Source organism: Pezoporus wallicus, unplaced genomic scaffold (assembly GCF_028554395.1).
Source record: "Pezoporus wallicus isolate ANWC-B61680 ecotype Strahan unplaced genomic scaffold, APGP_CSIRO_Pwel_v1 contig_7722, whole genome shotgun sequence".
In the NCBI taxonomy this organism is placed as follows: Eukaryota; Metazoa; Chordata; class Aves; order Psittaciformes; family Psittacidae; genus Pezoporus; species Pezoporus wallicus.
This window is the reverse complement of record NW_026635420.1, coordinates 1456333-1481110: the sequence shown is the minus strand read 5'-3', so window position 1 is coordinate 1481110 and position 24778 is coordinate 1456333. Positions and strand designations below refer to the sequence as shown.

At 37.7% G+C, this 24778-nt stretch overlaps 1 protein-coding gene across 2 annotated transcripts in view; it reads right to left on the bottom strand.

The window, feature by feature from the left end:
- Nucleotides 1-24778, bottom strand: part of KITLG (KIT ligand) — a 55851-nt gene that overhangs the window by 5086 nt on the left and 25987 nt on the right. The window contains exons 2-6 of one of the 2 annotated variants that reach the window (XM_057423836.1): nucleotides 22081-22194; nucleotides 13551-13613; nucleotides 8946-9125; nucleotides 6901-7063; nucleotides 5870-5965 (exon numbers count right to left, since the gene is read on the bottom strand). In XM_057423836.1, coding sequence (XP_057279819.1) covers nucleotides 5870-5965; nucleotides 6901-7063; nucleotides 8946-9125; nucleotides 13551-13613; nucleotides 22081-22194 — 616 coding nt within the window. The remainder of the gene's footprint in view (nucleotides 1-5869; nucleotides 5966-6900; nucleotides 7064-8945; nucleotides 9126-13550; nucleotides 13614-22080; nucleotides 22195-24778) is intronic. The other variant, XM_057423846.1, reaches the window with a different exon arrangement.

The following is a 24778-nucleotide window of genomic DNA, read 5'->3' as shown; positions in this document are numbered from 1 at the left end:
CAAGAACAGGGTTCAAAAAGTCCTACAGAGTCACCCTGGGATCCACCTTCCGAAATGCAAAGTGAGCCACAGGAGCCTGCTGTTTAAACACTATCCACCCAGTTTTGGTTCATTTCAAGATCTGGTGTCTGCAGCTCGAATGGTGGATGTATTGTCAGATTACAGGAAAAGAACCAAACTGTAAGCACTGGAAAAAATGTAGGCGATTAGATACAGATGAAAATGGACTGAAAGCACTAGAAATTTGTGTGACTCATGCAAACAGCAAATGTCTAAGCACCTACTATATGAGATACTGGGTCAAGCAATGTGCATTTTAGTACATTATTAAACAGCCTCTAAGAAAAAACACTCTAGTGTAGAAAGGAGCATTCTCATAATTAACTAGTAGCTCATCTTCAACTTTCTGAGATTTTCTGGTTGACATTTTGAAGTTTTTACACAAATGTTCTTTAAATGTTTTTATCTCTGAAATTCAGCTGTGTTTATAGTGCCACAGTCACAGACAGAGCTAAAAAGTAAGGCAACAAAAAGTCTGTATCTTATGTACTTATATACTACATGTACCTCTGTATACCATACAAAGCATACAACCTCTAGGTTCTGACAGCTTGAATTTTACTCACATCTGATAGACTTGGTGCACCAAAAGGAAACATGGGTCAAGCAGAACAGATGCCCTTGCCATGAAAGAAATCTGTCTACAGAGAAGGGAAAGATATCTAAGTTCTACAGAGGTAAACATCAGCTGAAGAAGAGAGGCTATCAATTAGTCTGCCTCTGTCTGCTCAGACATTACAATCAAGAGCAGAAATTAATTGGAGGGGTATATGTTCTCTCCAACTGATTGTCCCAGATTATGCATGGAGGAGGTTTGCTTGCACAACTGACCTTCAAAAAAATCTGGACAACCTCAAATGGGGTACACCGAGTCCAAACAGCTCAAAAATAAGAAACTCCTGACATTACTTTATCTGAACTGTACTCTTAGGCGAAAACTCCTACATTTTTCTTGCAATCCACTCAAGGAAAATGAGTAGCTAAATAAAACTGATTTGCCTAATACCATTAGTCATCCATCCGAGTGACAGGCTGCTCAGTTAGGCAATTGAATTATGGTCATGTTTTCTGGATTTTGCCCTGAAAACTTCAGAAAAAAATGGAAAAGTGAAATAAAAATCAAAGGAAAAATTCTTCAGGTCATACAGAGCATAATTTATTTGATAACATGTTACAGGGGAGTGTATAACCTAAAAAATTCTCTGCCTTCTCTGCAATGCTGAGCAGCATATCATGGCAAGTGTGACGATTTTTACATAAATGTCTAAAGAAATGTTCTGTATGGTGGGTGATAGTCTAGCACCCTCATTTTTACTATTATTTTTTACAAACTTCAGAGAGTCTTAGACAACAGAAATGGTCCCTTTACAATGAAGTATCTTTTAGATACGTCAAAAAAAATCTGATTTCTGAGAAAATAACTCCAATGCAGATGTTCTCCTCAGCAGCTATGGAAAACTGACAGGAATTAATATTTAGCTTTCCATGTGGGGACCTGCAACCCAGGTAAAGAGCCTACATACAGTCAAACTGTTACACCATCCCCAGCCTATCTTTTAAAAATGACAATAGATTTTTTTTCCATAACTTGATAGTGTATGAATTAATCTGAATGTTAAGTAACCCATAACTACCTTGAAAAGCAAACAACAACAGATTATTTGATTTCACTTTCAAGTCCCGAAAAAGTCTCTTGAAAGATCTGGAAAGAATGAAATGAGTCATGGTGGGTTCCTTCATGTGCATTTTATTTATAACATCTATGACAGAGCAGGTTGGAGAATTTTAAGCCTGGGGAACCTCCTGGTGACCTGTGTCCTAATGAAAGGAGATAAGGAAAGCAAGCAGGCTGCCAATAGATTTTTATTCCTTCCACAGGGTGTTTTCCTCTATTAGAAACTTTAGAGCTTTACACAGAAAGATTCCTATTCCCAACAGTTGTAAAGGCAAAGTAAGAGAAGGAATAGGAGGAACCAGGTGTATCAGTAGCTTTGTAAACTCCCTGGGCAACTCCAGAGGAACTACTGGCTTTGCAGTTAGTATATTATTCACTTAAAACAGACTCTTATCTAGCAAGGTGCAAAACAGGAGTGGAAGCAGGCCAGCAACCCTCAGAGATTTTGCTCTCCACCATGTGAAAGACTCCCTAAGGAAGCAAGCACATCTGATGTTGATTTATGTATAGTCTTTATGGGCATTGGGATGTTAAGCTGTGAACAAAATATATTTACATTAAAAGCCACTCAGCTACATGATGAAGCTATTGAGCTGCTCTCCACCTTCAGCCCTGTGTGTAGGTCTAGCAGCCAATTATATTTCAAAGCACTGGCTCGATCTTTTGCTGTGTATATGTCTCAAAGGATTTTTCAGTTTACCTCTGCTTAGCTTCAACACAACTACCACAAGATCTTATCTATAAAAATGCAGAGCAGCTTTCTCCTGTTCATTACAGTCTTCCATTCACTCTAAAGTTGGAACAAAGGCAACACCATATGCATTGTTATGGGTGAATTGTTGTGCAATTACTGAATTAAACTACATTATTCTTTACTTAATTAAAAAAGGAGACCTTCCTCCTAGAAAGTTTTAGTTTAAACTGTTAAGTACTGAATAATAAAGCTAAATTATTGTGATGAAATCATATGCAAAAAACGGAAGAAAGTAAAACAAAGAACTTGTTATGAAAATATAAATAATCCCATGGTACTAAATTGAGAACTGTTAGTAACAGCTTGTAAATTCAAGCTTTAATTACAGCAACATGAGATTCAACTGATGGGGAAAAAAGAGACTATTATTTATTGTTTAGCTGGAGATTAGAACTCAAGACTTCTTATTCTGACACTTGTCCTTTACATAGGAACAATCTCATCTGAATTCTCTAGACGAATCATAGTATAATGATTCAAAGAAATATCAGTAAGACTGGTACTTAAGCAGTTACTTGCAATTTAAATTGGACTACAACCATGTAATATAAAGGGAAGAAAATAAACCAGCCTTAATAAATTGGCAGCGCTGGTGGTGGTGTTTTGATAATTTTGTGGGGGGAAAAGATGGAGTGGGAACATGCCCCAGATCTACATTCAATATTACTAGGACGAAAACAGGACTACTGCCATTCAAACAAGTGAACAAACGAACCCTAAACAGGATAATTGTTCCATTTTACACTTAATTGGGTTAAGAATTTTGTTGTAGATTTGGTCAAGATTCTACTGTACTATAGTAGTTTAATTTTGTTGTGTAATAACAATGGAGTCAAGAAATATGACTCTTTCCACAAATGTAGCAACAACATGAAAAAATGTAATTTAGCTAATTTATATTATATACAATTTCTATTATAATTATTTCACAAATGATTTTTATTAGATGATGCACTTCAGGTTTGTCTAAGTTGAGTTTAGAATTAGGAGCAGTTCAAGTCATCTGACTTCACAGACATAATTAATAGATTAAAAATTCATTATTAATCTGGAAGGGTTCTTTTGCAAACAGCGAATGCTCCTAAATGGTCTAGAAACCATTAATTTTAAATTGCTCAATTTAAATCTGTTTAAAATTAAAGAGGTTCATTTAATAAAACATACTGCAGTAGTTTGTGCCAGAAAATGCTTTTTTCATGTTTCCTCTCTTCTCCAAATGCTTTCATTTTTGCAACTGTGCTGAACAGTGGTGCTGTTCTGAGAACAGTACTGAAGCCAGCAGAGAGGTCCCCTGTGCTGGGGAGTTTTCACATGGCAAGCAATGAGATTTATTCATTATTGTTGCTTTCAAGAAGGTAGGGATTAAGTAAAAGAGAAAACTTAGCAATAAAGCCAAGACAAAAGTAAAACCAGTATTGAAGGCCATTTTCAGGGTGTAAAACAGAGATGCCAATAAAGATGCCACAGGTCACTCCCTGTAAAAACCTCCAAACAGATACCTAAAGAGTACCCAGTCAGCATTCAATCTCCAAACAAACGTAATTTAATCTGATTAGGAGTTCAAACTGTTCCCAGCCTCAGACATGCAGTCCTCATGTCATTGCTACATAAGGCTGTTAACTGATATCCAATTTTCCAATAAATTGCTTAAGAGAATGATAATCAGTTAAAGCACACCTGTACAGCATATGGCCAGCCAAGCAATTGCCTTGGCTTACTGCATTATTTTAATTAGTCTTTTTTTCCTACTTCATTATCAGTTCCAGTTATAAAATAGGACTGATAGACTCGCTTCTGTACTCCCTTACACAGTACAGACACAGGTGCCACACTCAGCTGTGCTCCCTGGCATCTCTCTTTTTACTTTACCAGGTAAAACTCCTTTCATCTGAACTGCTTCTGTAATCTATCTGTTTTTTTTGGCTCCTTGATCCATTCCCATTGCTTCAGGCTGCAGCTAACGATTCTGCCTCTAGCAGTGACAGCAAAAATTATCACGTTCAGACCTGAGAGACAGATATGCACTCTGTAGCCCCCTCCTGGTACCTCATAATTGGCCCCAGTATCATCAGGTTATTTGTAGTCAGCTCCTTGACCTCTTGGTGAGGAATTTATGGCAGTGAGACTTCCCTTTTCCAGAGAGGCCGGCTGGCAGCCAGGAGTTGAAAGCAGTTTTTGTTCCAGCCACGTACTCAGAGGGTTCTGGGAAATGATGACTCAAGACCTTCTCTTAATTAGAAAGCAATCAGGAAGGGCTACAAATCTGACAGCAACTGTTTGTCAACTAAGAGGTAGCATGCATGGTGCTAAAAACCCAGAGAATAACTAGATTACACATTCCCAAGAAGCATGAGAAGAAACTCAATGTTAGGCTGCTTCCTTGTCCATGTTTTCTTAAACACAAGGAGTACTAGCCACAGACTTCATCACACTTTCAGTTAGCATGGATGCTTGTGAATTGAAAGGGTGAAATTATAAAAGAGATATATTTGTCATCCTGATGTGTCCAGGAAACGGGAACAAGGAAAACAACAACTTGGTTAAGCAGGAACCTCCATGGAAAATCCCCTTCTTTTGCTCACAAGAGTATTTCGTTTGTCAGTAAAAGAGTATTTATGATGTCAGTAAAAGCCCCTGAAACTTAGCTGCTTGTCTTCGCCTCAGATTCCTATACCCCTTCTGACTTCATGAGGAATAATGTAACGTAGAGGCTCTTATAGCAGCAGTTCTGTGCTCTCTTACCAGTCAGTAATCTGTCATGTAGTACACTGACCAATCAGACAAGAAACACAGAGATGGCTGTGACAGAGAAGATTAGAGCCTGCCAAAAGTGTAGTGACTTTGTCCTTGACCTCAGCCAAAAGCATGCTGACTGTGGAGCTGGCCCTGTTGTGACTAGAGCAAGCAAACAAGGGACTGTCTTTGGGTTTGGTGTCAAGTTTAGGATTGACAGTACTCTCAAAATGCAATGTACCGGCAAGCTCTTTGTCCATGTGGGTACCCTGGGCCCAATTTACTTCACCTATTCTGTTTGTTTGGAGCAACTTCCTTTTATGAGTTAAAATGAGGCATCTGGGAGAGCCAAGTTTGCTGAGGCCATATGACTAGTGAGACCTCATGACAGTCAAAACGAAGAGACTTGCCCTCTCCAAATTTTAGAGAGCTGTCACATTATTGCAACTTGATAGCATCTGTAAATTTTGATTAGATAAGTTCATTGCATTTCGGTATGACAGCTGAGAACACATGGTACACCATCAGGCACAAGTAACTTCCCATTAATTTGCACAATTAACGACATTCTTTTCCTCTGAACTCTCATAACAACCAGCTACCAGAACAAGATGGAGACACATATTAATTCAATCACTTGTACTTACTGTTACTGCTAGTGTTACTGCCAATGCTGTCATTCCTAAGGGAGCTGGCAGCAACAGGAGGAAACAAAAATGTTTTTGTGACAGCGACTCTGGAATCTAAATAGAAAATGAGTGTGTCAGCATTGCGTAACGCAAAATACAGTTCCCCCTATATAAGATGATGGGCTGTAGGGCTACTCTGATGTGGGGCTGTTTTAAAAACCTGGGTACAGGGCTGTTTACAAAGTTGATTAAGCCAGAAAAGGCAGTCTTATTAAGGAGCAGATGTGTCTAGACACACTGAGCTGCTGAACAGGTACTGTGGAAAAGCAGTGGAACACACTGTGGAACACACTGAACAGGTACTGTGGAAAAGCAATTGCCTTGAACAAGTTCTTAGATTATGGAACTACTCTACTTCTAGTTATACTACTAGTACACTATATACTTCTAGTTATACTACTGGTATAACTGTGCAACTAGATGCGTTGCACTAATTACAAAGCTAGTAGCTGTCGCTAGAAAGAGTGAAATACCTCCATTTAATGCAAGGGTAAGAATGAACTGCAGGATCTTGACTTGAGCTTGTTAAAATTTTTAAATGAAGTAAACATGGGCCTTTTCAAATATGGAGGTAACTTGAGGCTGCTGGAATTTACAACTTGTCCTAGCTTCCTATTTTTTCAGTAGTGCAATGTTAGGCTCTGCTACTGCCTTATAAAATTTAAGAGCATTAATAGAAGATAAGAAGAACAACGTAAAAAGGTGATCCAGGATATATTTGGGATGAAAAGAAACAGAGCAGATTATTGTGAGGTTATTTGAATTTTATTAAGGAATGATGTCAATAGGTATGATGGCACTAGTTTTACTGCCAGATAGAACTCAACTTGGAAATGAAATACAATCTGGTAGCTGGTAGCAATTTTAACTGGCAGTAAAAAGGAGACATGGAGGTACAGCATCAGATCATTAGCATCTCTGAAATCAAATGAAAAATCACCCATTTATATCTACTTAGATTCTGTTCCCCAAAATAAGGGCCATCTTACCATTCTCTGGTGTTCCTACTGTTGAAGGTAGAATGCAGTCATTCTTATCCAATATATCTGCAAACTCCTTGTAGACCTCAATGGTATTATTAAAGTGCCTAAAAAAATCCTCAGGAATGAAGTGACCTTCTTCATAAAGGTGACCATTTTCTTTTACAAAATCCTAGAGTAAAATACAGAGTTTAGCTTGAAAGAAGGTCAAGAGAGACACTCACTTCAAAACCTCAACAGATGATAAAAATATCCAAAGGTAACACAAGATAGTTTAAAATTTTAACCTGCAGAAGACCAAATTTTCTGTCTACAATCTTCATAAATCATACAAGCCCTCTGATCTGAAGATTTCAAATTAGCTTTGCAAATAGAAATAAATTATTAATATAGTGCTGGAAAATCGCCAAGGAATGAAAGGCAGCTTCCCATCCTACACTGAAAATGAAGAGACTTTTTTTTTTTTATTTCCATCATTAAAAAAATTATCCCCATTTAATGTTATTTTGCAATGTTCCCCGTGATCCTTTTAATCTGAACACAGGAACACAACACAATTATAGCTATTGTCATAAAAGTACAAGGAAAAGAATACAATAGTTGGGACACACTACTGCATAGAAGCAGTCTGAGATTCCTGATAATGTATCTAAAAATAAGAGCAGGACTATAAACAAGGAAGCCCACTTAGTCTCTGAGGTCTAAAAGACAAGTGTGTTATGCCAGACTAAACAACAAGATTGAGGTCCACATTAAGATCATTGATAGTTATCTTATTTTTCTCTTTTCACCTGATTCTGGCTTTCATAACCACTGTTTCCTATGCCAGCAGGTCAAATTTGGCCTGGTGTTACTCTGTACCCCCAAGAAGGATGACAGTCCTAAGAATGGTGTAAATATGTACTAAGGAAAACTTCCCACTTTTGGCTCCAAAATTATTTTAACGCTGAAAGTACTAGACCTAAGATCATTCTTCTCTGAGGAAATCAATAGCTGGTTGTTTCCCTGAATTACAGGATATTGAATTCTTCATTCTACAAAACAAAATTACTCTTCCCCAACCACTTCCCAGCTGAGTGCTGTGAGTCATCAGGACAAAAATAGAAAAGAAAAAAAAAGATATACATTGAAGACTGGACAGAATTCAGTTTGAAATGGAAAGGTAGGGAATGTGTAAATACCCTCAGCAATGTACTACCAATGCAACAAGGTTACAAGGTTATGCTACTCTAAATGAGATTGAGTGGTTTGGTCCATTTAATTCATTCTGGATGTTAAAAAGTTTCAATGACAACAGCTAAGGACTTACTTAATAGAAGTCAACGTACATGGAAGATGAAATCCTTGCCCTAAAGAACATGGCAGATTTTGCCTATTTTGTTCAGTGGGACAACGTGTTTAACAACAGAACTGGTTAGAGCTGGATAAGGGATTAGAAAGTTACTTTTTTCACCCCATAATTTTCACACAAGAGAATCATATGTGTCTTGAATGAGACTCCTGGAATCCTTCCAGCTGCTGTTGGAAACCAGAAACACATGGAAATGCACTGATATTCCCTACTCTTTGCTGTGTATTTGTATAAAAATCATCATTACACCATGATGAAGCTTTTGGAGCTTCACACAGTGGGATACATACTAAAAGTATATTAATAGTTTTGACTACGTCATCTTTAAATTTACATTAGGATCACTAGCAAAATGAGTAATTTAAGCTGGATGCACAAGGAAGATTTCTGCCAGTTTCAAACAGGACAGAATGAATTATCTTAAAGATGAAGGTTACATTTTTGACTGTATACAAGTCATTGTATATACTGTAATTTCTTGTAAGACATTTTCCTTTGACACAGGAGATAATGACTAGCCAACTCTAAGCACAGTGTACTCAATGCATTTCTAAACAAAGTAGGATTTCAGAGGTACAGGAACATAAATAAGAACAAATCTGATGAAGCTTTGGACATTTTTAAGCAATTACTGAGTACTATGCAACAGAATGTTCAAGTAAAAAAAATCCAGCAAAAAAGCAGAAACTCTATATATGATTACCTTATTTTTATCAAAAGCCAGGCATGCCATAAGATCATTAATTATCCTTGTGAGATTATTGATGATTAAATAGTTGCTTAAAACATCAGACATATCTGAAATATCTGAAAATTTCTGGAGAAGACTATGTAGACTCCTTGAAAATTCAGGCACCATCAAATGCAACCAACAGTGACTAGGCTGTCAGGGGATAAAAAGAAACAAAGAGGCAGATTAAATATCAGACTTTTACAAAAACTGGTTAAGCAGCTCAATGTGCAAAAGTAGATTAGAATGTTCTTTCCAATTCAAATTATCTTGAAAGTCTGAATTAAAATTTGTCTTCTTTAGTGTGGCCAACTTTCTCTTCAGTCCTTTTGGTAAATTTTCTATTCTCACTGATACTGGCATATTTATGCTTGTCTTTTAAAAGCCATCCCTTCATTAAATTCTTAATGAATACTAAGCATCAGTCTGTTGAGAATTTGAGCCTTGGGACATGCTACTACTAACTCTAGTCCATGCTTTCATTAACCTATTTATTTTTAAAAAATAACTACTGCTTTAACAATTTTATCCAGACTTTCTTTAAACCAATCTCAGTTTTCATTTTATTATTGTTACCATACATGACTCAGTTAACCTCAAAGATCTTTGATTTAAATCTCTTCTGAGGAAGGTTTCTGTAAACGTTTTGCATGAAATCCATGTATGCTGTTATCCACCTTTGAAAGAGTTAGCTTGGTTAACTTCTTCTCTTCAGCTTTTCCACCTGATGCCATTCCTCAGAACAGATTCCAGATCTGAAAGTCTTTCTTTTCCTGAGTTTTTGCCAACAAGAGGGTTCTGCACAGGTCATGGTGGTACCTGCCACATCTGTGCCACTGGAAGAGAGTTCAAATCCTCTCACTGACACCTATGCAATTAGTTTGCAGACAAAGTTTGTGCAGCTGTTCATGTAATTGAAACTTGGTCATTCATCTTGCTTCCTTAAAGGGCGTTAACTTCTTTTACTCAGATTTACACACAGTAGTCACGTAAAGAAAAAAAGCCACCCAGCCCAGAAAACCCCCTAATGTAATACAATCAGCAAAAGTACAGGTAATGCATTAGTCATACTGCAACACGTACCTGGAAGTCAGTCCCTAATAAAAGCTGAATTTTTAATGTTAAATGTTATGGGAACTTATTCCACATGTGAAGCTATTTTTTTCAATGGCTAAAAAAATCTCGGGATCACTAAACCCTGCTAGACACAAAGATCTTGGCCAAACACCTCCTAAGTACTCTCTCAGTATCACTTAAACCAGTTACCAGTTGCTGCCAGTGGATGGGCAGCATCCACTGAATCCACCCACTTCATCTTCCCAAAAACACAATAAATGTTTGGCCGATCTATCTGCTTCTAGATTTAATCTCATTTTACTAATTTTATGCAATAAACCTTCATACAGATAATTTCTTCAATTATTTTTTTGTCCCTACTAGTACCAATATCACCACAACAAATTACTCTTTTGGTGACAGAGGTGGTGCTCTGCCTGGATGTATAATGTTTTCGATGAGGAAAAACACACTTCATGCTTTTGAAGACTAACCAGACAATTAGGCTCCCAGGCCTAAAGAACCATACGTAAATGCATTGCTCATTTTCACCTGACTTTTCACTTTTGTGTACAACTCTTTCACACACAGACAAGTTGTAAGTCAGTTATCATCACCTTCTGTAATTGTGAAATGGATGGTGTTTGGCTTGATCCTGCCCCCCTTTTTCCCTTCAAGCACAACAACTGGAGAGGAGAGGCAGAAGCAAATAAATCAGAGAAAGCTTCTTGAAAAACACTCCATTCCAGCAGCACACATTGTGCCATGTCCCACTGCCCTCATGAGACAGACAACACAGTTTCTTCTGCTTTGGTGTAGGAACACGGACACAGAGCTCCTGTGCTTCACTGAGCTGCAAAATAGGAAACCCATTTCCTCTGAGGTTTTGTGGGTGTGCATTCTCCTCTGGCAGGGACTAGCAAAAGCTTACTGCTTCTTTAGTGAGCATTTGGTGATTTCAGCAGGGAGTCTATTTTGTTACTCCCATGGTTTAGCATGTGTGTAGGAGTCTCCTCTGACTGAACCATTCTGACCTACAAAGCTGCATTTAACAAGAGCTTGAAATTTTCTTTTCAGTAGTATCAAGCTGCGCAATCACTTGCTAGCTCCATACATACCAAACACAGGAATGAAACTGCTGAAACTGAGAAATGTGATGTTGCTTGCAAGGAGAAATGGAGGTTTAAAATCTGCTTTCTTGTGTAAACCTTGACTAAGATTCACATTTTAGGGCTTGCAGGTAGACCTCATTTAGCTTTTTCTTTCTACACCTATCTAAAACTTTAAAGTTTATCTCCTCTTTTGCGTTCAGCCCCTGATGCTGTCATCTTTTCCTTTTTACCCTTCAGGTTGGACTACACAGTTAACTCTGTGCTAAAATACTTTTAAAGCCACTCAGCTGCCTTGATCTAGTGCATAATATAACAACCCTTCTGTTTAATGGATTGGGTCAGTCTGTTCCTGTTACATGCACTACACTGGCTTCCCATCCGCTTTCCATTCACCCTGCCTTCCTACCTTTAGTCATCTACGTTTGAGACTTGCTACCTTGGGTACCTTTTCCACTTTATTCACGCACTGAAGATCTATTGAAAAAAACTGCAGAACGCTGTTTCAATCTTTTCAGAGATGAACAAAGGGCATTCACCTTATGCAGAGCCGTGTTTCCCATCTTGCAGAACCCAGAGCCAGCCTTTGCTCTGTTATGTGTAAAACCACCTGAAATCCCCAGAGAGGAATTTGGCAAAGTGGGATGTGAATACCACTGAATACTGCCTCATGTGAAGGCATGTGGCCAAGAGCTACACCTTCCATCACCATCACTGAAAGTGGCATTTGAACAAAGGCAATATGGAAATCCCAGCTCTGAACTTCTTCCTATTTATTTCTTGGCTGCTCATTGTAAACATAAACTGGATCTAAATTTCTGGATATGATGCAGCGAGATGACATGGCATATAAACTATAGAAGAGAAACTGTGTGCTGGCAGCCAAAACTGAGCCATGGAGCAAAGTAAGAGTTAAGCAGTGAGAATGACTAGGAATCATCGCTGAAGCAGGCTCCTTGGCCGTATTCATCTTCAGCACCAGCCTCCCTAGAAGTGCACCAGAGGGAACAGCCCCAATCCAGCCCAGCTCTCACCCATTAGCTGCCAAGCTCATCCTGGAGGATAGGGACCAGCACTCAGGATACAGGTGTCCTCCACAGCCATAAATCTCATCGCATCAGGCACCAAAACCACTGAATTTTAAAAAGCACCACAGCCAGTGGATGGTGGCAGCCAGTCTTACTTCCCTATTCTCCGGATATTGGCTATTTTCAGGAACTGAATTTTTTTCCATTAGCTTTAATTATATTACATAGGCTCTAGTATCTGACTTCCATGGCATTTGTTCTGCAGTTTTTATGTCTAAGTAATCAAGTTTAAACTGGGTTTTCTAAAGTACTCTAGTTTTAGTAAAAGCCTCAAGCTTCCAATAAAACTCAAAAACACTGCCAGATCTGTCATAATACTTTGTAACATCATAGCTCAGGGCCCTGACAATCTCACAGCCTTCTTTTCCTCCAGCCATCTTTATTCAGGACTGAGAGAATGCTTCTTCTAGTATTGTTCTCCAGTATCAATAAGGACTTTTGCTAGATTTGCTACAATGTTGGAGGATAGAATGCGGTTTTATGCATATCACACACAAATTGGATTTTCATAACGAAAACTTTGTGCATACACAAACCCAGCTTCTTACATCTACCAGATAATTTCCAATCACTGATGCATGTGTACAATGATTCATTCTCAAGAAGACAGGCACAATATTGTTCAGTTTGACAAACTAGTCCTTTTCCTACTTTTTTTTTTCCTTCCTTAGTACTATAGTACAATATAGCATGAAAAGTTTTAGCAGAATAGGCAACAAGATGATACGAAAATGTTTTTAATACAAAACATTACAATTTTTTAAAGAGAGTATATAATGCTTATTTGAAAGTATCACTATGTATATGGGATTATATAGAAAGAATAACACAAAGCATGTTTGAATGAAATGTCCTTAGTTTCTACCAGTCTTTAGTTATCGAGACTACCATTTGCTGAATTTCGGGTTCTCTTTATTGGCTACTCAGTATTTGTTATTCTTTAATGGCACTTCCAGTGGCTGAATGTTCCACTGCAGCGTGTTCAAAAGCACACTTAGAAAGAAACTACTTCTTTAGGAAAACAATTTTCAGTTGACACGATGAAGTGACATCATAACTTGAAATTTTCCAGGAAAAAAAAAGTGTTAAAAAATTCAGCATGAAGAAATATTTTTCTAAGATACCTGTAATTAAAAAGGTTTTAAGCGACTGCAGGAATCTCTCTACATTTCTTTTAAATGAGTATTTGTGAAGTGTATGTAAAGTGAAATAACCATTATTTAACTGTAACCTACTAAGCCATAGGACTACGTACAAAATATTACAGCTATCACTGGTTCCAGTGGGCTATTTTATTGGCATTAACTTAGAGTGGTTGTACATACCAGACTATCCATCTTCGGGACATATTTAAGGGTTATCATATAATCATTTGGGAGATTTCCAACCTACAATAAACAGTTAATAAAAAAGTTATTACTGACTACACGAAGTAAGTCTTAATTTCATCACAGTATTCAATGAAATATGCGACACACATTTCCAGAACCTACCAGGTGCAAAAGCTTACATACTCAATTTCCTTTCAAAATGCTACTGACTTATTTGCTCACAAGTGAAGCATCTTTCCACACCTCTGTAACATTCCCAAAAGCTATCTGATCATGTTCAATGCTAAGAATTCCCAGCAAAATAAAAGTCAGTAAGGTGGTGAGGAGAAGTGATCTGAGGTTATTCACTACTGCAGAAACTCCACTGCATTTTCATCTTTTAATGGCGTGTCTTGAATGTTTACATGACAATTTCTACATAACTTCAACCACTCCAAACTGTAAAGGGCCGGATAGTCTCTAAGCCTTTTTCCTTCAAATAATTTCCAACTTCAGCAAGCACTTGCATCTAAAGAAATACTTACCTGCTTTGTGCTCGGTTATGTACCAGGTCAGAAAACACTTGAGCACAACTTTAACTTTGAAGCTGTGCTTCTTACTAATGATGAGCAATACAATTATATCATAGCAATGTGCTGGGGCAAAGGAGGGCTTCTACACACGTAAGATGAGTGCAGCTTTGCAGATGTGGGTGAGTATGGGGTGTGCTGAAGCAAGGATAAGGAGTGGAAGGGCTCTCACTGAATTATACAGCACAAAATGCTACAAATGGAATCCAACACTACCATGAGATGTGTTTATTAGCCTGGTGAATGTGCTGAGCAGGGAGATGAAGAGAGAGATGCTGCCACAATCTGCAATCTCTTGAAGTACTTTTTTCAGAAGGTTTACCAATACTATGATGCCCAGTGATACAGCAAATCTATTTTCTTCTGTATCAGTGAAAACTACAATTGATATTTTCATCCTGGTTTGTAATCCATTTAGTCAAAAGACAATAAGCACATAAATAATTCCTTTGGTGAACCAGAATCTATACTTTGTTCAGCAAAGCATTTCTACTTCTTCAGGTTAAAGATCATCCTGTCATGGCTGCTTTTGATTCTGCTGCTATAGCAACCAGCACATGAATTTCTTTTTTCCTGTGCATTTTTTTAGGTAGCATTTTGTTTGTCACAACAGAATGTTTTATTTGTCAATTGAAAATTAGTTTCAATTAAAAATTAATACAGCAATTTCAAAATGCTATGGTTCTGGAAATGATCAAGGACAATACTTATGTACAGTCACTAGTGAATTCCAAACATTTTTTTGTTTACACCACGGGCTGAGCCACAATCTTTCAGTTCAATGACATCTAGCTTTCTCCTCCAGCTTTAAAAAGCAATTTTATACAACTGACCCTGGTAAATTCCTTTTCATGGATCAAATTTATTTTTTATTTTTAGACCTACGTATTCCCAAAGCAGCAGTAGCACAGGTGCCATTAAAATTCTTTGTATCAATTTCCATTTACCTGGAATTCGGGGGAGTTGATTCAAGATGCTATAAATACTGGAAAATGTTGCAGTATTGCATTTGTTCTTTCTTTAGAGCACCTGATCCATTCTAAATTCTCATCCACAGGTTTTTATGTATTTTTCCTTCTTCTAAAGAGCATCTTGACATCACGACACATTAATAAGTAATCATTCTTTTCCAGCTACCTTTGCGTGCCCGGAGAGGTAGGATTAGCAGCACTTCAAGCAGCAAAGATAGTGAAGATGGTACTTTATGTGCAAAGATTCCCATACTCTATAGGAATTCAATATTTAGCAATGTCAGCAAAAAGTACTGTTCTTTAAGAAAGGCCACTGGAAGATTAAATTTGTTCCAAATCAATGAACACTACAAGAACTGATATGCATTATGTATACAATCTACTTTACCAGCATCAGAGCCTGTCAAGCACTTTTCACGCACAGTTAAAAAAACGTAACTGTCCAAGAGCACTTACAGCTTCTCAGACAAAGCCAGAGAATACATCTCAGCCCCAGTCATTTTTCTCCTTGACAGACTGTGAATCAGAAAAGATATTTTTGAATTTACTACTAAAAATGAAGACCACTGGGGGGGAGGGTGTCAAACAAAAAATATATGTCCTGCCTCAAGATGAAACAACTTGTTAAAGTTTTATTGATTAAGCTCCACATGCCAGATGCTTTGCTGATGGTAAACGATGGAGCTCAGTCAAAGAGAGGGAGTTATATTTGTCTCCCAGTTGGACTTCCCAACTCACACAAAGAAAACAGGGTAGAGTAAGGCTTAAGGATATGTTTGTACTAAATCTCTGCATTTTATATTCTCTTGCTTTCCTGAAATTAATCTTGAAATTTCATAGAATCACAGAATAGTTAGGGTTGGAAAGGACTTTAAGATCATCTAGCTCCAACCTCCTAAGACTATGATCCAAAACTAACCACTTGATTTTCAACTGCTGAAAAGATCCTGAAAGGAATGAAAAGACTGCATCCTCACACTCAGCGTGGGGGCCTGACTGCTGCAGCTCCCAGCAAGAAGCAGATGAGAAGAGGGCTCTGAGTTGCCTGAGTGAAGTGGAATGGAAAGGGACCATCCTGTGAAACTCCCTGAGTCCTGGAATGGCCTTTTTGATTCCTGTAATCAACATCTTAAGTACAGTGACAAATCTGGGGGCAACGAAACACCTACTTGCAGGTCTTGCCTTGGTTTAGACAAAAGTAACAGTTCTGATGATTATAGAGAATGTCAACTGATAATCTTGGAAAGTAATGTATAGAGCTAAAAGAACCCTGCATTGCAATTAAAATGCCACAAAAAGTTTCTCTGATTTAATGGGGGGGGGGGAGGTGTGGTTGTAGAAAGCATACCAGGCTCTGAGAAGAGGTGAAGAACAGGGAATGTTTTTAAATCCATATAAAACTAACATTAAGTGCTGTATTTCCAGTTGTAACAAAATCTTAGACTGGGAAATACAACATATATACAGAGGTCTGAATATTTAATACAGCACTGTTAACATTGCATAACCCAAATATACTTTCGAAGTATGTTCATGGTCACATAAGGAAAGAAGAGGGATGTTGTAAAAGCTATTTGGATTCTGTAGGGTAGTCTTTCATTGGAAGAGCAAAACATAAAAGAGATGACCTATCTCTGCAGTCAAGCACTTTGAAACGAGAGCAACCACTCTTGGGAATTCTCTTTATTGTGACTATTATAAAAATTTTAAGGAAACAAGCACAGATATTATTTTTTTTAAACAGATCAAGGATAAAGTAAGTTGCTAAAAGTAAAAATCAGTGATATCTTATTTACTCTTAGGCATATGATGGGAAAACCCACACTTTCATTTTGGCTACCATTTCCACCTCCCACTTCTCTCTTTGTGATTCTTATTTTCTTACTCTTTAATACCTCTGCATCTCCCTTCTTTGCATCCTTGGCTTTTCCTCAGGAGCTTCCACTTTCTGTCCATCATCTCACAATCCACTCTCATCTCATTTGCTAATGAAGCAGTTAATAAAATCCTCATCGTTTGGCTTAAGACAACATGTTAACAATTTCCGTTCACACTTCTTACAGCCATAGTGGCAGATCATTTGCAGGATAACAACACTGGACTGTTTTTTATAAACCCTTCAGTTTTGAGAGTTAGATCCATTAAAAAATAAAAATAAAATGTTGCAGAGAGTGTAAACTACACATTTACAGCAAAGATGCAAAGTGAAGGCAAAGTGTTTGAAACTGCATGTCTTGAGCAAGCAACCTGGTTGGTAAATACTGACAATTGTTTGGGCATCCAACATCCAGAAGAAAAAAAATGGCTTTAGAGAAGTAGATCATGGGAGAAGAGGTATCTTAGATTTTGTTAATGGATGAAACTGAAATATGTAGATACATACTGAACAGCTCAGTGAATATTCTACTTCTATGTTCAGTGAAAATTCTACTTATATGTGGGTTTGATCATATTTAACAAATGTATATACAATAGATTCCTAATTCTTATGCAAAATCAGTCATAATTACAGTAATGCAGCTTTCTGCTGATTTACTGTGCTGAAAAGAACAATGGGGACAGGTTTTATTGACAGGTGCTGCAATTACAGTTTCATAATACAGAACATTTTTTCATCAAGTAATGTGCTTCCCTCCAGATATCTTCATTAAAAAAAGAAGCAGGAGTTCAAGTGATTAGTAATGCAGGGTGAATAATCTCTAAATACTTTCATTCTCTATTGGCATGGAATTTTGCTCTTTTAAAGTTCTCACTATTAAAAAACACCCCCCCCCCAAAAAAAAAAAAAAGATTGTTCAATTGTTCTTTGCTTCTTCAAATCATTTTATTTAGGACACATTCTTCACATGACAAAATTAAATTATAAAGACTTGAATAAATTTTAATCTTACAGATAATACAAAAAAGTTATTTTTCTGTATGAACAGTCCAGTGTACTTAGGTCTGAGGGCTCACAAACCTTATTGTTATTGAATCTGCTCTTTCTTTCCAATTCTGGCTTCTGGTATGAGACTAGGATGATGCTAGTGAAAATCCAGATTAACACCACTGAAAACAAGTTACGCTTGTACATCTGTCCTCAATTTACTATTCAACACAAAGTTGATTAGGCAAATGACCCACATTTTCAAGCACTGCACAGCATGCCTTATTTATTCACTGATAGTTTAGGCTTAAGTTGACATCTATGATCTGTCTTCACAGAAAGTGTTGACTGACGCATTTTTTTCTCATCTTCCTCGAATACAATACAGTCCAGCAGAACACAGCCACAGCAATGCTCAGGGTTTTTTTACCAGTGATATAGGGAGTTCACAGTACTTGGAAGAAGAAGCCCAGGAACAAATAAGTGAAGGCTAGGTTGAATCAAGCTACATGCAAAAGAGTTTGGTAGGTAATTCTAGCACTGTTTTGCAAGCGGTAGGTGAACTTCAGCAGAGGTAGGGAAGAACGAGTAGGAAAAAGAAAGAGTAGGGACATGGATTCATGCTGCAAAGAATTTTAGCATGAGATAGTAAGAGCATTAAAATCTGCCTGGAGTTCATCAAGGAGCATCCTTCCTGCAGCCACAAACAGCATTAACAGATACTATGGAAACAATGAGGAGAAGTTAGGACAAGAGGGCAAACTCACTATGTGTTAAGACATCACAGACAGTGATAATAGTGCCTTTGAAGACAAAACCAAGAAGCTTGTCATTGATAATGAAACAAAGGAGGAAGAGCTTGAAGGAAGTAAGTAGAAGATACAGGGTCAGAGCAACAAATTAACAGACAGAAGGACAAAATTCTAGAAGTTGAAGCCAGAAAAAAATTTTTTCAGTGGACTGGATTTTAACTACCAAGAATTTGGAAGAAAAGTGAATTTATATAGACAGATATAAAAGTGATTTTTCCTGTCATGACAGGAAAAACAATGGAGGTTTTAAGAGTGAGCTTACAAGGGTCTGTTAAGCATCAAGAGCCAAAATGGACACCTTTGTTATAGACCTTAATGGCTGAAGACAGATAGTGACATAACTTTACAGGGAGAAAAGGCCCAGGGAAGACTAACATTTTGGGGAGATAAAGAGATCATAATTTGCCTCAGTGGAGGATTCAGGCCATACTGAATCTAAACTGATGTCTGAGCATTTGTGATGAGACAGGAGGAAGAGGTGCCAATATCCTAAGTTAAATGATGGGTTGTGTAGTACAGCTGAACAGCTAGTTATTGCACACAGATAAGGGACTATACTCATGACTGTGAACAAAAGGGTTTAAAAGAACATGACAGTGTGGCCAAGAATAAAGCCTTTAGAAATAACTGTCATACTACTCTCAGGTAGCACAACAGAGCTTGTGGGTAACATCACAAAAACTATAGGCAATAACTGTATGAGTAACACTGACTTCTGCAAAACCCTCAACATTACAATTTGTTCTCAGTGTGAAAGGGGAGGACATTTATTAAAGACATTATGTCCTACTGGCACAAACTGTTTGGATCAGCAGAGAAATAAAATTTTTGAAGGCCAGTAGGATCAATAAAGAACCCAACCACTTATGTGTGTTGTATTTAATTCTGACATTGCATGTCATCAGAATGTCATTCCTTAATTCAATTAGCATATTTTGTTTCCAAAAAGCAAAAGTAGCAGAAAAACTTCTATAGTAATTTAAGAGAGTTGAGCTATATTTTCAAGTAGTATCATACTGGAGTCCCTATATGTACTACTGCTCCCTATAGCATTAAAAAATATACTTTTTAGCAATGTGATCAGTCAATATTCTCTGTGAATTTCACCCTTGTATTCAGTCAGCTGATGATACTTTGTTTTAAAAGTACTTTGAACCTTTTTTATTATTAGTTTTTGTAATGGTACAGCATTTCAAAAGAGAAAGACCAATTTGCAATACAGTCAGTTTAATATAACCCGAGGGTTCTCACAGTAAATGGAAGGCACTAAACTTATTTCCATGGTATTCTTTTTAATTCTCAAGTGGTTTTATAGAAATTATTTCTGCAAATAATAACACACAGGCAAGACAGGGATACAGACTTTCCTAAAAACATTCTCAGATGCACAGCTCAAAGCAGAGAGAATCCAGGTATATGGGCTTTATATTATCTGCACCTCTCTGCTATTTCTCCAACTCAAAATATTTTTGAACTTGCTAGTTGACTTTATCCAAATTTTGCATTTGGTAGAGAGATCTGAAAGGTATGAGTGCAAATCAGGAGAAAGACTGTACAGCATCCATACTGAGCAGTGGCTGGAGGAGCTCAGCCCTACACCACTCTGCTCAGGTTTGGCAGCAGAAACACAGTACAACCTGGACACTTGGCAGAGGTTTTTTTTTATGAGGAAAAGCAGCACATACACCAAGCAGTTGCCACACAAAGTCCTTCCGGCCAAGTCAGCAGCCCAAGCAAAAGGGGATATAAATCCAGCAAGCGCTCAAAAAATTGCTTCGGTAGGTAGGCATCATGCTAGGGAGCATGGGAGGGAACTAAGAGGGGATGTGGAGGAGAGTGTGGGTATGGAAACATAGTGCTGCAAGGACTATGTGCAAGAACTGCAGTTGCTGGACCAGTCTGGAGGAAGATGAAGGAACATAATATTGAAAGGTTTCTTTCCTAATTTATCTCAAAAGCAAAGTGTGATTACTCAAACTGCAAATTTTTGTCATCTGTATTTACACATTCTTGAAGTTTAAACTGTACTAAAGGGAAAGGTAAAGCATTTGTTCTAAGGACACATAACTGACAAAAACTTATTGCTAGTGTTATATTAAACAATTCCATCAGCCCTCACAAGAGTTCTTTTGTTCTGTCATGCTTTCAACAGGTTTAAATCAAAGCTTAATACTCTTTCAAGAAATTAAATATTATCTTGAATAAACATGCCAATAGTTCAGAATTCTGCCTCCGGGGACTAATGTAAAGCACTAAGTATTTGAGTAGGAATATAGAGAACCCCCGGAGATTTATACTATACAGCAATGTGTATAACCATGCCCAAAGAAAACAAGTTGAGAACACTGCACTGGCAGCAAATGCAAGAAACTTCAAATTATGTATTTGGTAGTATGAATTCTGGTATTGCAACTGTTTTTCCATAAAGAAACCACACTTCTCAGCTGAAGTAGATGCAGATATACTTGCACATATTGAATATACCTGTATATACTTTTAGATGAAGGTATACTTTTTAAGTGTTCAGTATATATTATTTCTTAAAAACTTTTGTGTTAGATCCTTTGCTGCTGCAAGTTAGCATAATCACTGACTTCAGTGGAGGTAAATAACGACTTCACACAAGGAGATACAGTTTTTCAGGTTAAAGCAGTTTTCAATTAAGTAAAAATTAAAATGTACTTAAATGAATTCAGTTCTTCCTATATGAAGCCTATATGAGTCCTTCAGACTTAAACTTCTAGGTACAGCAAGTAGAGAAAGAAACACATAATGAGTGTAGCCCACTCACACCTAAAGACTATAAGTGCTGTTCAATTGTTATTCCCTTGATTGCTACTATGATGTCTAGTATCTTTCTATTTTGATATAAGGCACAAATTTCCTATATACCAAAGGTAAAAACTTCTGGTTCATTTCAGATGCGTTTGCCGCCAGTCTGCTCCGTGCAAATCAGTAACACAAAGACAATAATCTTTCATCTGCATGGGAATCAATCTAATCCCAGACAACGTTTGATGAAATCAAGACTTTTGACAATTTGTATGGAAGTTTGGAGGGAGGAAAACACATACGTATATAGACTCTACCTTGGTCAAGAAGATCATCTCTTTAATGAACTCTGACACTATTCGCCAGTCTCTGCAATAAAGGTTTTGATTTTGATCATGGGATAGACATCGATTTTTTTTTTTAATATTGCCCTGGTTCTAATACAGATTTTCTAACTTTGCTTAAAAATACAAGTAACATTAGTCACTAATTATTATTTAACATAAAGAATAATTTTAAATAAAAGCTACTTACCAATTTTGTAATGTCATTCACATCATCTGTCACTGGATTCCCGCAGGAACTCTGGGCTTTGACAAGAGGATTAAGTAGGAGCAGTTGAAGACAAAAGCAAGTGATAATCCAAGTCTATTTAGTAAAAAAAAACCAAACAAATAACAAAATCAAACCAACAAACAAACACAAAGAGAAACAAGAAACCCCAAGTAAGCAATCTCCAATGTGAAGTAACAACAGATAGCAGTAATGCTTTTCATATAGGAACTCTAGGTGCAACAATACTCTTCATCTTTCATGAGAATGTACTTGTACCACTATTATATAATCTTCTTGGCAGGAATCCACAGAAATGCACTTATCTGATCTTTTCTGGAAGCAAATACCTTTAGAGTAATAATGGAAAACCTGAAATGGGTACCCTTAGAGTAATAATGGAAAACCTGGTATTGAGGTATGAGATTACTCGTGCAGGATCCTACTTAGGTGAGTTTCTGTGACATCTACAGATACCAAAGAAGAGGAAGAGACCAACTTTCCAATACTCTTCATCATCACCATAAAGCTAATTAAACACTTGCCATCCACCTGATAAGGTATTTGATAAACTTGTGCTTCTAATGTGATAATGGTTGATAAGGAACAAAATGATACCTGACCATAGCAAGATAAAAAGACACAGTTCATAATCGCAGCCATTACATTTTGGTACTTAAACTGCAAGCAAAACCACAACTGGACTCTGCCCAAATACTGACATCTCAAGCAGCAATACGATATATTTTCTCTAAGTGACGTGCCTTGGCCTCTTAGGAGTGGCAGCTTAGCTTTGGCATTATATTCCCCTCCTAAAACCTATTTGGAACTGCAATGCACTGTACTCACACAGGCTTGTAAGACTCTGCCAGAAGAGCACCAGATAACTAGCCATGATGCACCTGGGTGTCTACTTGGCTACGCTGCCTGAACTTCCTCGCCTTCTGTTGTTCCTTGTGCTTCACTGGTTTCCCACAGAGCCCCATGCCAAGTTTAAGCTGCAGATCTTAATTTCCAGAATGTTAAAGCATTTAAGTTATGGATAATCAAAAGTTGCCTCGGGTTGTGAAGCTTTTTGTGCCAGCTGAATGAAGCTGTCAGGAAGAGCTGATGATGGTGTACACTTAACTGCAAGTATGGAATTTGCCTGTGCAGGCTCCTGAGCTTCCATGAGGGCAGGACTGAGACCAGAATTTGTTTTTGCACAAATCCAGATGCATCTCAGCCCCATCTACAGGTAGAGAGCTCCTTTCTCCAGCCTTACCTTCAAACGCTACCCAGCCTTTCAACTTAGCACCAAAGTGCATCAAACATAAAGCTCTCTAGGAAAGCAGAGAGAGAAAATCACAGATTTAAAAGATTACCATTACACTAACCTAGAGGGGCTAAGGAAGTATGATGATAAAGATTGCTCACGAGTTGCATAAACATGATGGAACAGTGCCAGGCACTTTACCTAGAGCTGTTACATGACAAGTAAACCTCTTGTAGCTCTTAAAACCCATTCATTTTATATCTCAAGTAAAACTGGTCATTTGCTTTCTTAGAATATGGCTTTCTGACTCATGTCGCCCACAGAGAGGGACTTTTTACAAGGACATGTAGTTACAGGACAAGGGCTAATGGCTTTGAACTGAGAGAGGGTGGATTTATGTTGGATATTATGAAGAAATTCTTCACTATTGGGCTCATGAGGCACTGCACAGGTTTCCCAGAGAAGCTGTGGCTGCCCCATCCCTGGCAGTGTTCAAGGCCAGGTTGGATGGGGCTTCAGGCAGCTTGGTCTAGTGGAAGTTGTCCCTGCCTGTGGTAGGGTGTGTTGATCTTTAAGCTCCTTCCCAACACAAGCCAGTCTATGATTCTATGATTTAGGTAGAACCAGTGTGGGCTTTTGCTGGAAGAAACAATTCAGCCTCCCCTGCTACCTCTTGCAACGGCACTGGTGAGATCGTTTAACCAGCTGTTGCAGGCGGGCAACTTCCTTTTTTTTTTTCCCTGTGCCATTTTTTCAGGCTTTTTGATCAGGCTAATTTTCTGATCTAGGTAACTGAGACAGCAGAAACATTACAGATGGGACAAGACAGGACTGCTTATTTCAGAGGAGCCTGAGCTCAGCTTTCCTTGAACTGTACCCTCAGACACCACAGGATCATGCAGATGGATAGATTTCTTTCATGCAAAGAAACTGAAAACATTCCAAGCAAGGTAGACATTTAATACACAGGATATCTTCTTAAAATGCCTCTTGCTTCAACATAAGTAGCATTTAGAAATACTTTTAATATCTGTACAAATAATCATTGTGAAGAATTGAGAATAAGTACTTAACTTGAAGTTAGGTACTTAGTTTTCCTTACAAAACCTCTGTGTCTTATGCTTTACAAAGCTCTGCAGTTATATGAACAATTCAAGCTCTGGGGAGACACAATAAAGATGCTACTAGTCTCTGAAAAGATTTTTGAGAGCTCCTTGCAGTATATAAGTGCTCAAAGTTGAGCTCAAAGAACTAGCTTTAGGTGGTCAGAGACACATCTCCCTTGCCTCACATAAGTTCCAAAACCAAAGGGGACCTCAAGTTAACAGACTACTTCCTCATTGCAATTTTTTAAATGAAATTGTTATTTAAAAAAAGGCAAGAAGTTAATGACAACCAGCTCCAAAATAGACTAACTATAATGCT